This window comes from Neomonachus schauinslandi, chromosome 3 (genome assembly GCF_002201575.2).
Source record: "Neomonachus schauinslandi chromosome 3, ASM220157v2, whole genome shotgun sequence".
Classification (NCBI taxonomy): Eukaryota; Metazoa; Chordata; class Mammalia; order Carnivora; family Phocidae; genus Neomonachus; species Neomonachus schauinslandi.
This window is the reverse complement of record NC_058405.1, coordinates 93,818,306-93,834,841: the sequence shown is the minus strand read 5'-3', so window position 1 is coordinate 93,834,841 and position 16,536 is coordinate 93,818,306. Positions and strand designations below refer to the sequence as shown.

Sequence of the window (16,536 nt, the reverse complement as noted above, 5' to 3'; positions counted from 1 at the left end):
TGCCACCCAGGACCAGTCTCGAGAGTGTTTGTGGTCAATGCACCTACTCTGGCGGTAGAGTTCAATAAATCTCTTCTGATACTGTATTAGCTCAGCTCGGCTGGGTACTTCATCAATCTTGCGATGCAAAATTGCTATTTCTCGATTTCTTCGAGCCTAAATGCAAAAGGAAGGGGGAGACAATACTATTTGGTAAAAGGTCTTACATGTTCTCTGGGGAGCCAAAATACTGCCCCCACCTCCTTCTGAGCGTAACCACACACCCCACCCAAAAAACCGCTATTGGCTTGAGGTCCCCATCTCAGATTCTGATGGACCCTCCTCCCCCTTTGTGACACATGGAGAAGGTGTGTGTGTGGCTATGAACTAGAACCAGAGAAGGCAGCAAATGAATGGCTAGGGACAGAAGATCCTACATGGGAAAGGCTTTTGTGGACAGCCCTCGGCCGTCCCTCTAGGCCCCAAAGGACTCAAGAGTAGCTGATTCTACCATCACCAGGTGGGGAGCAGGAATGAAAAGGAAGGCTTCCCAGATGACGAGGAACGGATGCCACCCTGCTGCCTCCATATAAATTCCAAATTCCTTAGCCTATTGAAAAGCTCCTACAATTTACTCCTACAGTATCTTTCTCGCACTTTCGCCCTACCATGGACTGGGGGTCCAGTAGCCAAACTGGCCACTGACGGCACCTGGGGAGGCAGAGGGGTGCGGTGTGGATGGGCTCCCACACTGTTCCCTTTCTTCTGTGCCACCCCATCTCGCTCTCCTGTCTGCCTTGCTCACAACAGCGCGTGGGGGTCTCTAAGTACTGGGGAAAGACAAGCCTCCTGGGGAGAAACCCACCAAACCCAAAGTAGGGGCTCTGTGGCTCTGGTCAGAGGGAAAAATGTGCTTGTCCTTTTGGCCAAGGCTACCCTGTCCCTGGGTGCTCAGGCTCTGACTCCTGAATTTTTGTCTTTTTTTCCCCCCCAAGAATCTTACTGTTTTTACTGCATCTTTAACCTTTCCCTTTCTACTGGCTCCCCCTTCTCACCAGCATTTAGATAGGCTAAGGTCCCTCACCCCTCAAAAGCCCCTCGCTAAGTCCTGATCACCTTTCAGCTAGCAGGCTCTTTCTTCTTTTTTTTTTTTTTTTAAAGATTATTTATTTATTTGACAGAGACACAGCAAGAAAAGGAACACAAGCAGGGGGAGTGGGAAAGGGAGAAGCAGGCTCCCCGCAGAGCAGGGAGCCCGATGTGGGGCTCGATCCCAGGACCCTGGGACTATGACCTGAGCCGAAGGCAGATGCTTAACGACTGAGCCACCCAGGCACCCCAGCAGGCTCTTTCTTCTGCAACAGCAGCCCAACTTCCTGAGAGCCAGCACCCCCAGTGCCTGTAGCCGCTCCCACGCCCGCAGTCATCCTTCTCGCCACTGGCAGCTGGCTTCTCCCAACACCTGCCGCACTGCTCTCACTAAGTCACCGCAGACCTTCTCTGGGAGACAGTTCATGGATAATTGTCAGCTTCTAGCTTTCTTGATTTCTAGCAAAATTTACCATTCTCTCTGCTGAGCCTTCTGCTCAGCTTCCACAAGACCCTGGCTTCCCCCCATGTCTCCAGCTACCTCACTGGGGAGTTCCTCCTTTTCCTCTGCCTGTCCTTACACAGGTTTTACCCCACTGTCACAGCTTTGGTTACCACCAACATAGTGCTGCCACCCAATGGCCAGCCCAGACTACCCTGAGCATCAGACCTGACACCCGATCACTTCTTGGACATTTCTACTTGGTTGAGTGCCCCAACTTTCAAGAGCCGCAAACAGATCTCAATAACACTCCTATTCACACACACCCCCTTGAACCCTGTTCTTTTTAAAATGCTTTTTCTCAATGAATACAAGTACCCACCCGAGTCAGAAATTCAAGCACCATCCTTGACTCCTCTGTTTCTTTGACTCAGCTGGTGCTAAGTTCCATCAGATATGGCTTTTCAATCTCTCCCATGCCAGTTCATGTCCGCGCAGCCCCACGGTCCCCACTCTGGCTCAGGCCCCCAGCAGGCTTATGGTTTTACTGTAGCTTCCCTCTAGGGAGTCTGAAGCTGCCCATGATTGGCAATTTGCATATCAACTCCCTTGTATTTGATGTATAGGGACATATCTTGGTTCTCAAATAGCCAGCCAGCTCCCAGAAGATGGGCCATCCCATTTACTATTCCTGGTGCCTAACACAACACTGAATATACATACAGTAAGCACATAGTCACAAAGTCTTCAAGTATGCAGTTGTGTATTTTCCTGGTTTCATTTAATTCTGTTTCTTTAAAGATTAGCAGTGTCCCTGTATCAAGGACAAATCTGATGCACCCAAATTTAACCAAACAGCTCAGCAAACTAAGCAAGAGCCAGAGATAGGAGAGACAGGGGCTCACTAGCCCCTGCAGCCCTTTGACCATTCCCGTCAGAGCCTGGCTTTCTCTTCCCGGAGAACAGGGAGAAGGCCCAAGCCAAAGGACAACACGAGCTAACTCTGGGCTTCTGAGCTTCCATGAGCCAGATTCTGACAATGCCAGGGATTTTGCAAAGAAATTTTGACTCTGTGTGACTTCAGCTTTAGAACCAACCATATTTGATGGCTTTCTTACAAATCTCCAAGGTTATCAAATAAGACCGCTAAAATGGGCACGTGATTTTAGAGGAAAAGTACTAGACAAGAGCTCTGGAACTTGAAGGCTGGCTTTGGCACTTACTAGCTTCTTGACTTTGGACAAGTACTTAACTGACTTGAGTGAATTACTTCATATAGAAAATGAAGCTAATACCTACTCTCCACCCAGAGATCTCGATCAAATCCATCGAGATGACCGTGAAAGTAACGTACCGATGTGAGGTATTACTGTCAACATCTTAAACCACATAGTTCCACTCCAGACAGAACACTGGCAAACCGCAGCCTCCGTACCTATCGTTCTTAGATACTGAGACTTCCTAGTTCTCTACTGGATACCCAGATAAGTGTATTTATGTGTTTTTTTGCTCTTGCTTTCACTTACCTGTAGTAAACGGATCTTGTAAAGTTTCTCTTTCTCCATGTTATACCGTCTGTCTAGGTCTTCCTAAAAATTGGAAAAGGACACAATTATCTAAGAGCAGGAAACTTTCATTCTTTGATAAAGTCTTTTGGAACTGAATATTTTTTTCATATCTCTCCATTCTGAGGCCCCAAATTTCTTTTCTCAAATGGCAAAGTTTAGAGTCTGGGTCTTATGTGAAGTATCCCCCAAATTTATGTGCCCCCCCAAAACTATGATGATAAGGAGATAATTATTACTTAAAGAATCTGTTGTTCTAAGTCCCCGTGTTTATAGTGACACTGGTTTGCTTTCTATGTTTCTACCTAGAGCTACACTGTCCAACATGCTAGCCACTAGCTGTGTGTAGTTATTTAAATTGACATTCACTGAAATGTAAGAATATTCAGTTTCTCAACTGCAATAGCCACACATCAAGTGCTCAGTAGCCGCAAGGAACTAGTGGCTATCATACTGAACAGTGTAGCCACAGAACACTGCCATCAATGCAGAAAGTTCTTTTGGACAGCACTGAAGTACGAGAGAGGAACTGGCTCTCACTGAGCCCCATGAGGTAAGACATGGTTAGATGGTTTGCTACATCAAAGAAAGCTATGAAAGGGGTCAGAGGTGTCTTCTCCCCCAGTACATGTATGTACACGTGCGCACACACCCCCACACTCAGTCTCCCCCACAGGGCTCAGCTGCACGCAAACCCCACACGACTGTACTACAGGACTCCTGACGCTCATTCTTTTGTCTGAGGGCACAAAGGGAAGAGGCAAACATTAAAGGAGGCAAGTGTTTAGAGCTTTCCTGCTTTGCTCTTCTTCCTCTTTTTCCTTTTTTTCTTTCTCCTGGATATTTGTTTTGGAGGGTGGGGAGCACTGGTTTAACTCAGAACAGGGGTCAGCAAACTATTGCCCATGAGCTAAACCATACAACCCTTGGGCCAAATCCACCTCACTGCTTCTTTTTGTGAATAGTTTCATAGGAGCGTAGCCATGTTCTTTCATTTCCAGACTGACTATGGCTGCTACAGTGGGGTTGGCACACCACGCTGAACATATTTCCTATTTGGCTCTTTACAGTTTGCTGACCTTGGAATGTAGTACAGTAGAGAGTTTTCCCCCTGCAGCACCTCACCCCTCAGAGCCTACGTGCTGTGACCAGCCTGTGTGGTGAAGGCACGCCTCTCCCCTTCTCAGCTGAGATGCCTGAGCAGACACAGAATGCCTGCACGAAGTGCAGGGAGAAAACCCACCAGAATGGCGGTCTCCAGGACCATCCCTGCAGAGACCCTGCTTCCATCTGAGGGGCCCCCCGAGAGCCCGCACAGGAAGTGGTGGTCATAGAGAAAACTTCAGTCGGCCTGAGAAACTGTCAGGGGAGGGTACAGGGCTGGCCACCACTCCCGTAGAGGACAATGGCAGTGCTGAGAATGGGTGGGTACTTACATTATGAGTCATCCCAGGGGTTAGGGCACCATGTGGCTCTCCAGCAGACAGGCTCTGAAACGATGAAAAGTAATGCACGCATTCCTGAGTAAGGGGAATGGGACAGAAGCTGTGGGTCTGCATTGTAGGAAGGGGTGGGGGGGGGGGAACCGGGTCCTTGGGCCCCAGATTTTAAATTGTTCTTAGGGCGCCTGGGTGGCTCAGTCGGTTAAGCGACTGCCTTCAGCTCAGGTCATGATCCTGGAGTCCCAGGATCGAGTCCCGTATCGGGCTCCCTGCTCAGCGGGGAGTCTGCTTCTCCCTCTGACCCTCCTCCCTCTCGTGCTCTCTGTCTCTCATTCTCTCTCTCGCAAATAAATAAATAAAATCTTTAAATAAATAAATAAATAAATAAATAAATTGTTCTTAAATGGGTGTCACACCCAAACAAGCTAAACGGCAACTGTCTTTGAACGTAATAATCCCTCTAACAAGATGTGACTGCTAAGAAGAGAAATAGGATCCTGTAAGTCTGATTTGTACAAACTCAGAGGCTGACTGGGCTGACGAATTGAGCCCTAAAGGTTCAGTTTTAGAAACAACCGGAAAGGCCCGCTGTGTGATGACGGTCCCAGGACACCACTGCACTGGGAGGCCAGACTCTGCTACTCCTCCGCGCCAGTCCTGTGCCACCAGCATGGAGGCACCTCCAAGACCTACGTGCTACACAGCCAGGGGCACGGTCCCTGAGTTGAGGGCACGCGGACAGGTGCTGGTTGGCTCGGACCCCTTTCTTCCCCTTCCTGAGCCCTGAGCTGTCCGAGCCTGTTCTCAAGGGAGAGAGTGCAGTCAACGGACTCTGAGACCACATCCAGCTCGTGCATCCTAAGCACAGGGGGCCTCAGCGAATGAGCTTGGAATGAAGTGTGAGAAGGGGAAACACAAACAGCAATCCCTACAATCTTATTTGGTGAGAGAAACACTTTTCTTTCTGGCCTGTGTTTAACTTAACTTTTAATGGAAACTCACACTAGCTCCTCGGAGGAGCAAGTCCTCTGTCCTGAGAGCAGCTGGTCGGACGTGTTCGGTACGTCCAGCAATGTTCAGTGCCGCTGGGGCTCTGACGTTACCTCTTGTTTTCTACTTCCCGCTGCCTTTTAGGGGTGGGGCCTATCCCTAGGCAGGAGTGGAGGATGGGACCAATAAAGCCGTACAACACTTAGAGAACAGGTTGCCTGGGAAAGAGAGCTCAGAGTTCCTAGAAATACCCCTTCCCTAAATGGAGAGAGAGGCCAGACTTGTCATTTGGTTATTCCCGTCTGGGGTGGCTGCTTGGTGCACACCCACTGCTGCCTTTTACCCACCAGCGGAAGAAAAAGGGGAGGCATGGAAATCTAAGAAAATCCTGTGCTGAAAACAGTTGGGAAGTGTGTGTTCAGAGGACCAGGTTATGGGAAACTGGCCGGTCCTTCTTAGCATCAGACTCTCTGCTGCAGTCCCCCAGAAATCCTTCCACTGAGAAGTCACAACAGCACCTAACAGGTCCTTTGGAGCCTGTATTTACCTTCTCCTCTCCGCCTGGTACTCTTTCGGCTTTCAGGTTTTCAATTTCCTGCTGGAGCCGTGTCATCTCCTCCTTTAAAAGTGAAACAAACATTTACAAAACTCAGACAAGCTAGGAAATGGACTTGTGCACGCACCGCCCCTCTGCTGGACCGCCCGGAGCTAGGGCTTATCACACGACACACAGACAACCTACTTTTACAGGACAGCCCTGGGTTCACATGATGTTATTTTTTCACACTTTCTAAGACTTTATAATATATTTATATATATATTATATATGTGTGTGTGTATACACACACACACACACACACACACACACACACATACATACCTGTTTGTAAATTAGTGTTTGTTAGACTGTGCTCTCAATTTGGGGTTTGGCACACCCAGTTACTAATCTCACTCCCTTCCGGCACCCCTGGGGGGCACCCACTGTAGCACCCTATTCATCTTACACAACTGACAGAACTGCTCCAGGATTCTACTTTTCCGATGGCAGCCGAGTAGGACGCCACAACAGGATAAGGGGATGTAAGGTGAGAGATTTCACAAGAGTCCTGGTTCAAGGTCTGCTGACATCAAGCAACACTTACTCGACAATGTGCTTTAAACTCTTGTTCCTGACTTTTCAGATTTTCATTCATGGCTACAAGTGCTCTCAAGTTCTGCAGGATACTGAAGAGAGAAGACCAAACAATGACATATGGAAAGCTGTTATGATTTTCTGAATCACAACTAAAACCAAGCCCCCAGCTAAAGAGGGATCCCTTTTTATTTTCCTTTGTCTCTCCCAAGACTGTCTAATGGGTTCTCCACAAATGATAATGACTACCATTTAACTGACATTATTACTCATTTATATACCCAAGTCCATCAGGCCCTGTCCAAACAAACATCACAGAACCCAGAATTAAAATGTCAACTTCAGAAACATAAATGAGTTTCAAGAGTCCTGGATCTCCTTGGTACCAATTACTCAACAGTCCTCAGAGCATAGACAGCATCATAAACTGTTCCTAATTTCCATGAAAAGGAAACAAATTGCTTAGGGTCATAAAAGAATTAACTGGAAAATAAAAACATCAAGTATCTGACAGGACTTTGCTCCATATCATGAAAGAAGGGTTTCTAATTATCAAGCCACGTAATCTGTGTGTACTTCTTTGCTAAAAATGTCCTTCAAATCTGGGGCTGCTCAATCTGTGCCTGAGGCTTTTTATCATTCAAATGAGTGACACCTAGGGAGCTTTGACCACCTCACTGATTTGGTGCTAAAAAGGTCAAATGTAAGTGTATCTTATATGTAATTTAAATTGTTAAAGACAATTAATTTAAAATGAAAAAAAAGCCCAGCAGATGTTCCTTAATAAATAAATAAATAAATAAATAAATAAATAAATAAATAAATAAAATACCGCACCTTTAATCCCAAGGAGGTGGGGCTGAAATGTTAACAGTAAAAATTCTGGCAGCCAGGGTTGATGCCAAGGAGGAGGACTGGGTGGCTGGGGCATGGGGGGTGGGAGGAAGACTTTCACCACATGCCTTTTTGTTCTGTGAATGTATTTTTTGGTTCTTAAAAACAGAAAAACCAAAAAAAGCAAAAGCAAAAATGTGCTGCTTCTGCTCCCAAGGGGAATCAGGAGAACGAGGTGGCCAGCTCCGTGCAGCGGCGCCATATGTCAGCACGTGCCCAAGCAACGGGGAGTCGCCACATTCTGGATCGGGCGTGTGGAAGGAAATGACCTGTGTGGGGCTGGAGGCAATGATCCTGGGCTCCTTGGTCCTGTGCTCAAACAAAATAAACCACCAGGCACTGGCAGACTTACTTTCTTCAAGGAGAAAATACACACAGGCTGAAACCTCTCACCTGGGATCTGCTTTGGATTCTATTTTCTCCAGGGCTGCTTGCTCTTTGTCCAGCTTCTCACTGTGATGCTTCAGCTGCGAGAGAGAAAGGAGGTGCTGCTGCTAGGGACTGGGGAGGACAGCAGAGTGAGTGCGTCCTCCCTCCCCAGGCTCACATCTGCGCCCCACTCCTGGCTGCTGGCCCAGCCCACCGGACCTGGCTGTACGCTGGAGAAAATAGGTGGACGAGAGAAACAGGATGGGGTGGGGAGGACGGCACGGAAAGGTCAACACCAGACCCTTTTGGTACAAGAAACCTTGGCAATAGCTCTAAGTCACAGCAGCAGATGGGTGGAAAGCCAAAAGTAGTGCCAGCAGCAGGTGCCTTTCGGCAGGTCAGTGGGAAGGGGGAAATAAGAAGAGGCTACGAGAGACAGACCTGGTTGAAATGCCACACTACCACGGTCATGGCTCTGAGCAGGGGTAGGTTAAATCCATCTTCTTGAATAGCTTCACTTTCTTCTTCTGAGTCAGACAGTGAGGATTTAAAAATAGAAATTTTAAAGAAACTCAGATTTCCACTTATAAGGTGTACAGTTATATCACAGAATGCTAAGCTGCTAAAAAAAAGTAAGAATAAAGCAGCTCTTTTATGATGATTTATCTCCAGGATCTACTGTTAGCTGGAAGAAAACAATGTACAAAACATCAATGCCATGTCTTTCCAGTGTGTAAAAGGGAATGCATACCCTGAATGTATACATGTATAAAAGGATATACATGTTACTTGTATATGCATGAAATATTTCTGAAAAGATTCATAAGATACTAGTTACCCTTGGGTAACTACATGGTTGGGTTACAGCGGTACAACCTTTGTACTTTTTGAATTTTGAACTGTGTGAATTGTTACCTACTCAAAAAACCCCCCAAAAAACCAAAAAACAAGTTAAAAAAGGTTCCAAGGGTACTAGCTGAAAACAGAAGAGCACAAGTTGCAATCAGCCCTTCTTGCCTCAAGTCCTAAAAAACCCAATTAGGCTCAACTATGGGAGCAGGTATCTCAGGGCCAAGAAGATGGCCAACAGAGAGGCAGGGCTGAGGAGGTCTGTGATGCGGGATCAGCAGACACAGGAAGGATGGTCTGCAGGGCTGGGATCACAGTGGGAGAGCCAGCTGGGCTAAGCAGTGAAGCCTGGCTCCCCTAACCTTGAGCTGGAGCTCAAGTCCCAGAGGCAGGCAGGCTCCCAGAATCGGCAAGACCCAGGTGAAAGGCAGAGTGCCCAGGTGCCAAATACCACTTACTACTGGCTGATCTCACCCAACAGTAGAACCCACCCTTCCAGAATAATCACACGAAGCAGGCTGCACACAATGGGGACAGAATCCACACAGCTGGTAACGGGAAGTTTCAGAATCAAAGATAAGCATACCACCAAGAACTATCAAACATGTGAAGGAAGATAAAACCACAAATGAGAAAGATAGAACAAATGAATTTTGATCAGAAGAAAGTTTATAGATCAAGAAAAACCTTAGACACCCTTAGAGAAATGGGAGAGAATACTGCATATGCTGCAAACAATCAACCTCACACACAGGAAATTAAAGTCCTGATTGCCGAAATTAAAAAGTGGACAGGCTAGATGTGGGCGGCCCACCGCTGCAGGGGTGTGCAGCCTCCCCATGGGTGTCACATGCTGCCACCTGTCCTTGACCTTCCCTGCCCTGCTCGACTTTACCCAATCTGCCAGAAAGACAGGTCTTCCCTGTTTTTTGGGGCTGCCAGGTTACCCTGGGAGGGCAGGTGTCACTGAGAAGGTGAAACCAGGGCACATGGAGGGTAAAGGGGTCAGAGTGCTTGTGTTGGCCAATCCTTGAATGGAACAGATAAGGAGGCTGAGACCTTATAAGTAATGAAGTTCATTACTTATTCAGGGGTCTGGTCTTCAGTATTCTGACCAGTCAGGCTTCTTCAGAAGTTGCTGAGTGCTAGGTTTGGTACAGATCCCATTTTCCTAGATGGGACTTAGTGTGACTGCCCTACTGTACAGAGTGAGCCCTCAGAGAGATCTTTGGGGCCACACAGACAGTGCTGGAGTTCTGGAAGCCTCTGCACGGCTTCAATGCCCCATCTGCAGAACAGGGATGGTAACAGCATTGCTAGCGTGGTCACGGAGAGTCAGGGGACTAGTACAAGGGAGGTGCCCAGAGCACACCCAGCACACACTGATGTTGGCTGTTATGATTATCTGAGGATAAGAAGACCACCCTCTATTATTGACTTAAATCACACTCCCTACCCTTCTAGCACATGAAAGTAGCTCAACAAATACCCGATTTAGTACAAAGAAAACGACTTCAGAGCCACTTAGGATTTATATCAAGATGCTTTGCCTTTAATCTCGCCCAGATGGTTATACAAAAACTGATCCATGACTTGGCAAACTTCATGCCAGGGACTCTGTGGCATTAACATTTAGATAGCGGCAGGGTTCCACCCCAGGAGTCTGCCATCCAGCCCATAGGAATGCAGTCACTGAGCAGCGTAAAGAGAGCTCATCTGTCCAAATGCAACACAGGCATCTTTGGAAAGAATGAAAAAAAAAATTCATTCTAACTCTCATTCTTTGGCCTGCCCTTTTCAAACATTCCGACAATCACTGAAGAGACGAGCCCAGGTCAGAATTACAAAGTTTTGTCAGCATGACAGCAAGGCAGTGCCACATATGGCTACGGAAACAAGAATTTTAAGTGGGCAAATTTCATGCGAAATTTAAAGAAAAGGGAGGGGGGTTGCCTTAGTCTCAGAGAGGTCTCTGAGGATCAGTTCTGCTTCCACATGGTTCGGAAAGTACTGGGCGGGGCCCCCTGCATGTGGCCCTTGTAGAGTACAGCTAGAGTTTGAGCACAATCAAAATCACAACGAGGAGAGACCATCAGATCCAGATGAGGACAGCTTTCTATGGAAACGTGAGGGACAGAGATATCGAAACTCCCCTCATGACAGAGCGGGCATCAGAAGCGTTTGTTTTCCTGGCCCGGTTGCCTAGGCAATGAGAAGTGGGAGGTAAACAACACTATGGCTGATGGGAGATGGCACACTCAAAACCCAGATCATGTGGTTTGAAATATACCCATCGCCCTACCCCTCCTCCTGAGACCCTGTCCCGCATCCCGCCTAGAAGAAAACCGGCAATTCTGAACAACGAATTACAGCCCTCTGCAATTCTCTCATCTTATCAAAAGAAACCCTCTCAGTCTTTAGGAATTCAGGATTTCGAAGCTATTCTACAGCCTGCGGCTTGTGGAGGTTGTAGCAGAGTGGGGGCCACTTACCGTGAGGGGCCCTTCAAGTTCTGTGAGGCCCGTGCCCTGCCCGTCAGCCTGGCCTTCGGCAGGAAGCCCTTCCCGATCCTCAGGGCCCACGGCAATGTCTCCTGCCAAGATGGCTGAGGCTTTAGAACGTGGCAGCATGGGTAACCTGAGGGCAGGGGTCATGCACTACCATGCGCTTGTCCTCTGTCCCGAGATGGCCCCGAGCCCTGGGACCCCACACAGACTGACGATACAGGGCATTCCATTAGTGGTGCAGGTCAAAAGCGGTTCTGAAAATCTCCTCACCTCTGTCAGCGTTTGCTTTGTTTCATCGTATCTGGCTTGTAGGCTGGTATGACTTGCCTGCAGCTGTGAAAGAAAGAGAAAGATATCTGCTCTCATTCAGTCCTCACAACAGCACAGCTGTGGGTGGGATCCCCGTCTCACAGATGGGAAAAAAATGGAAATTCAACAGAGATTTAAACTGAGTGAATGTGGGAATTTCAGAAATGGTTGCCAACAACAAATGAAGAAAAAATTCATATAATTAGCACCAACCACACGTCAGGTGACAAACCAGATGTTCTGCATAAATCCTATCATTGAATCCTTACATTCAATGGAAGAAGACATTTTTCTTATTCTACAGATGAGGAAACAAAGAGTTACTGGCCAAAAGTTTCACGGCTGCTAACTGATAAAGCCAGGATTCAAATCCAGGTTTGACTTTTCTGTATGGCTACAATCAGTTCACTTAACCACTGTGCCCATTCCCAGAATACAGACTGCATTTCACAACGCAGGGTTCTAGCACAGATTATGACTGACTGGCAAACAATCTGAGATAGAAGAACGAATTCAGGATTCAACATGAAGAGACAGAAAATTAAATACCTTTCCTGTTCAAAGTTACATGATTGTAAACTTACATCAGGAAAATGTCATTTCTCTTTCCCTCCCTAAAAGGTATATCCTCGTGCTGTCTGTGAACTTTTAGAAATCTGAAAACATTCATCGAAAGCTCAAAGGATTTGTACAATTCCACTTTTGAAAAGGGAAAGTGGCAGAAAATGACATCAGACTCTGGTGGTTACCCGCATACAAATTAGCAGTGAGAAATTTTATCCTGTATCTCAATGATTGCTTCAAAATAACTTGCCCCATCCTTGAACATGTAAGCAACCCATTAAGAATTACGTCGCCTTCAGAAATCACTACTCCTAAATCATGCTTCTAGTCTTTATGACTGATGAATGGTTACCTTTCCAACAAGGCCTATCAAGAAGCCAACTCAAGCAGAGAGCAAGAGTGATAAAGGAGGGAAGCAGATGGGCTCTGGCTTTTCCCTTTTGAAAGGAAGCCATCTGTGCAATGACAACTTTCATTGACATGTTGTGTAACCGGCAGAGAGTATTTCTGGAGAGTTTGTTTTTCTCTTGAAATACTAATGACTGAACTCTTTTTTGAAGCCCTTTTGTGGCTCCAGGAAGGGGTGCTAGCATTCCCCACCTTCCTGTCCACCCCTCACCCATGCACCCACCCAGTCCCCCCTCTGACATTTACCCAATGCTCTGCTCGCATGAGGTGTGTGGGAGGAGGTGATGAACATGACACAGTCCTTGCCCACAAGAATCTGGACCAGTGAACTGGGGATCAGAGTATGAGAATAGCTGGGGCACAGCCAGGCCCAGGGGAGGCCCAAGGAGAGTCTGGCTCATCAGGGCGTCTAAGGAAGGCTTCACAACAAAGACTCACGTGAGCTGGATCTTGGCAGGAATGTAGCTTGCTAAGAAGGGAAGACTCATCTCTTCCCTTTGATTAATTTAACTAATTAGAGCTCTCTTCAGCTGCTCATCTGACCATCTTTTCTCAAACAGGGGATGTCCCAGTAGCTTAGCCTACTTTTCATCTTGCTAGAATCCTTCATGATTGTCCTGCCCTCATTTTCTTCTTCATCATTAACCCCTAGACTCACCCCCAAATTCAGCAGCGGGTTACCACCCCCTTTCTGGATTCCTCTTTCCTTCCTCAATCTCAGGTTTCTGCTCAGCTACCTACTAGCTGCGTTCCAGTTCTATGCCTCTGTAGTGCATTCCCCTGTCGGACCATGAGATGCTCTTTACACCTTCTCTTGCTTTGCCCCTCCTTCCATTTCTCTGTTGGGCTAGGACTCTCCCCACGGTTGTCACCAAGGCCACAAGTGCATCCTGCTCGCTTTCCACCTGCATGATCTTGGAACAGGAGTTCTTGGATTTAAAGAGTTTGGAGTCTCTCATATACTGTTGGTAGACATAAAAACTGGTAAAATGATTGGTGAATAATTTGATGGTTTCGAGCAAAAGAGAAAATGCCTGTATTTTTGACCCAGCAATTCCACTTTCTAAAATCAATCTTACACAAATACTTACATATTTGCACAAAGACGACTGTACAAAGATGTTCATGGTAGCATAAATTTGCAGTTGGGGGGGGAACCCTGAAACAACCTACATACCCATGAACAGGGGACAGGTACAGTAAATTACAGTACATATACACTATGTTGCACTATGAAGTCAATTCGAAACAATGAGGGAGATCTTTATATTCAAAATTTTGGCTTTACCATTAGTAAGCTGTGTGATCACAGGCAAAACTACTTCACTTCTCTGTTTCTAAGTTTCCTTATTCATAAAATGAGGATAAGAGTAGTATCTCCTCCACAAGGATGTTGTGTGAAAAGAATGAGTTAGTTCTTCATCTCCACAGCCTAGTTTTATGCCTAGCACAGAACAGCGCTCAGTGAACATTTGTCAGTCAATAAATGCTATTCTTAAGTCTTGTGATCTTCTAGAACAAGTCTGGCAAATTTTTTCAGTTTGGGCCAGATGGTAAATATTTTAGGCTTTGTGAGCCACATTTGGAAAGGGCCAAGTAGTCAATATTTTAGGCTTTCTGGGCCATGTGGTCTCTGCTGCAACTACTTAGTTCTGCCCCTGGAGCTTGAAAGCGGCCACAGAAAGTACGTAAACAAATAGATGTCCATGTATTCCAATAAAACCTTACTTACAAAAACAGGTGGCAGCTGGATTGGCCCAAGGGCTGTACTATGCTAATCCCTGTTTTAGAACCTCCATTCTAACACAAACATCTTCACTCCTTCCCCAGTTTCTCCCTTCTTGAAGAAAAATTTCATATTACTTGAATGAAATTATAAAAAGAAAACACCAACCTCTTCCAGATGTTTGGTCTTCTGCAGAATCTGCTTGTTCAAGGAGATGACTTTTCGATGATGAAGTTGGGAGGTTCCTAATTTTTCTGGACTTTCTTCAGCTGACAGCTCAGACTGCTGTGGGAAACAGGGAGGGCAAGCCCAAAGGATTTAGTAAGACTACCTCAGTTTACAAAAGACAGACCCATCCCTGCTCACCCTGGGGCAGAGCACTACTCGGCAGCCTGTCAAAACCAAGCCAGCGTGGCCATGGGGTCCTATGCAAAACCCAGGTCCAGAGAAGAAGATTCTGACACAATGATCAAGATCCTTACCAAAGGAATCTGCATTCCTGGCAGAGGGATCAGCATGTGCAGAAGCACAGGAATATGTAACTGTGGTTATGCTGGTATCATATAGGCAACAGGCACCATCAAAGGAAGAACATGGTCATATCAATATCTTTGTAAGACTGCTCTGGAGTTATCAAGAATGATGAAATGATTCACTGAAGTATTGTAAATATACGGTCAAAAAGTTTAACCGTTTGGAAGCATTTATCATGAAAAGCAACAGCCTATTAACTTATTTCCCCCCATCCATGGGTCCATTCCCTTTTAACCATTTCTTGTTTCTACTCTTGGTGTTCACAGAGGATAGATCTGAGAGGGATAGAAGTTGCTGACGGGGCAGTAGGAGATTCCTGAAACTGAATGTGAGGAGGGGAGGGAGAAAAAGGGTTGAGCAGGCAGCAGAGACCTGTCAGGCCTCGAAGTGAGTCAGGGAGAGATTTCTGGGTGAATGCGGCAACAGCACTGAGAAACCACACAGAGGAGGAGGTAGCTTGTTAAGGACACAGAACACAAACATCAGCCTCAGGACAAACAAAAGGTCAATCTTATTGGGTTTTTTTTTTTTTTTTAATTTTATTTATTTGACAGAGAGAGAGAGAGAGAGCACAACCAGGGGGAGCAGGCAGAGGGAGAGGGAGAAGCAGGCTCACTGCTCAGCAGGGAGCCCGATGTGGGGCTCGATCCCAGGACCCTGGGATCATGACCTGAGCCGAAGGCAGTCGCTTAACCACTGAGCCACCCAGGCACCCTTATTGTTAATAGGAGTCCTTCTAATACTTCTTAGATGATCATAAAAGAGCTTAGATGAGCTTTATTAAACACATGCCTATTTCCACCACATTTCCTTTTTGACTGGAAGTATCCCAGTACCAAACTAAGTACTGACTTTAAGCCCAAGTGCAACACAACTATTTGGGTATTCAATTTTTCCTGCATGTTTTAGCAGTGATCATAAGCTTGAAAGTCTGGAAGATCTGCCCATGTTGGGAAAAGAGATGGGAAACTGAAGAGGAGGAGAAATTGGATGGAATAGTCACCATTTATTTTGGTTAAGGATTTCCCTGAATAATTCAGCAGTACTACTAACAGATGGTGAGTTTTTGCTGCTTAATGGCTCCGGGGGTGGGGAACAACCAGCAGGATATGGCTGCACAAAACAGTAAGGAATATGGCTTTCCATCTCCTGCACTGGTGGGCCATCAAGGAAATAGAAAAACTAAGCATTTGGTATTGCTACATATCTAGCCTTGAAACCCGGGACTGCGGAAATTGTCAACTAACACACTCCAGCTTATCTGAATCTCTGGGAATTGGAGTTAACTTTTAAAAATACATTTGGTCATATCAAGATATTCACAACCTGTAGTCTAGGGAGGGAGAATTGTTTCTGAAAATGATTTGAGTATAAAAAAAGAGGGTGCAGGAAGGACCACTCCCTCTCAATTTCCAAATCACTTGTCAGAAACAGAATTATAATGAGCTAATTATATCTCCTTTACTTTGATGGTGTCACCCTGAACTATGCTATTAATTTGGCCACTTTTGTCTGCTATATATTTAATAGCTTTTTCTTATAGTTCATTTTCAGATTTGGGTTTTAACATCCAACTCAGATTCCTGGACACTGATTTCCTACATGTCTCTGGCATATCCTCAGAGCATTTAACTTAACTCAGAGAATTACATAAGCCTTCTAGCTCATAATTTATTGACATTTGAAATAGAATTAATTCCCTGTTCATTGGAACTACCCCACACGTTATGTCCCTAT

The 16,536-nt window shown here is 46.1% G+C and overlaps 1 protein-coding gene across 4 annotated transcripts in view; it reads right to left on the bottom strand.

Moving 5' to 3' along the window:
* The window catches only part of CCDC93 (coiled-coil domain containing 93), an 89,539-nt gene that overhangs the window by 17,647 nt on the left and 55,356 nt on the right, over positions 1–16,536 (bottom strand). For 3 of the 4 annotated variants that reach the window (XM_021695794.1, XM_021695795.1, XM_021695796.1), the window contains 8 exons: positions 14,434–14,550; positions 11,529–11,591; positions 7,927–8,000; positions 6,650–6,731; positions 6,055–6,126; positions 4,512–4,565; positions 3,037–3,099; positions 48–156 (listed from right to left, as the gene is read on the bottom strand). In XM_021695794.1, coding sequence (XP_021551469.1) covers positions 48–156; positions 3,037–3,099; positions 4,512–4,565; positions 6,055–6,126; positions 6,650–6,731; positions 7,927–8,000; positions 11,529–11,591; positions 14,434–14,550 — 634 coding nt within the window. Of the gene's footprint in view, positions 1–43; positions 157–3,036; positions 3,100–4,511; positions 4,566–6,054; positions 6,127–6,649; positions 6,732–7,926; positions 8,001–11,528; positions 11,592–14,433; positions 14,551–16,536 lie in introns of all 4 variants that reach the window. The other variant, XM_021695797.1, reaches the window with a different exon arrangement.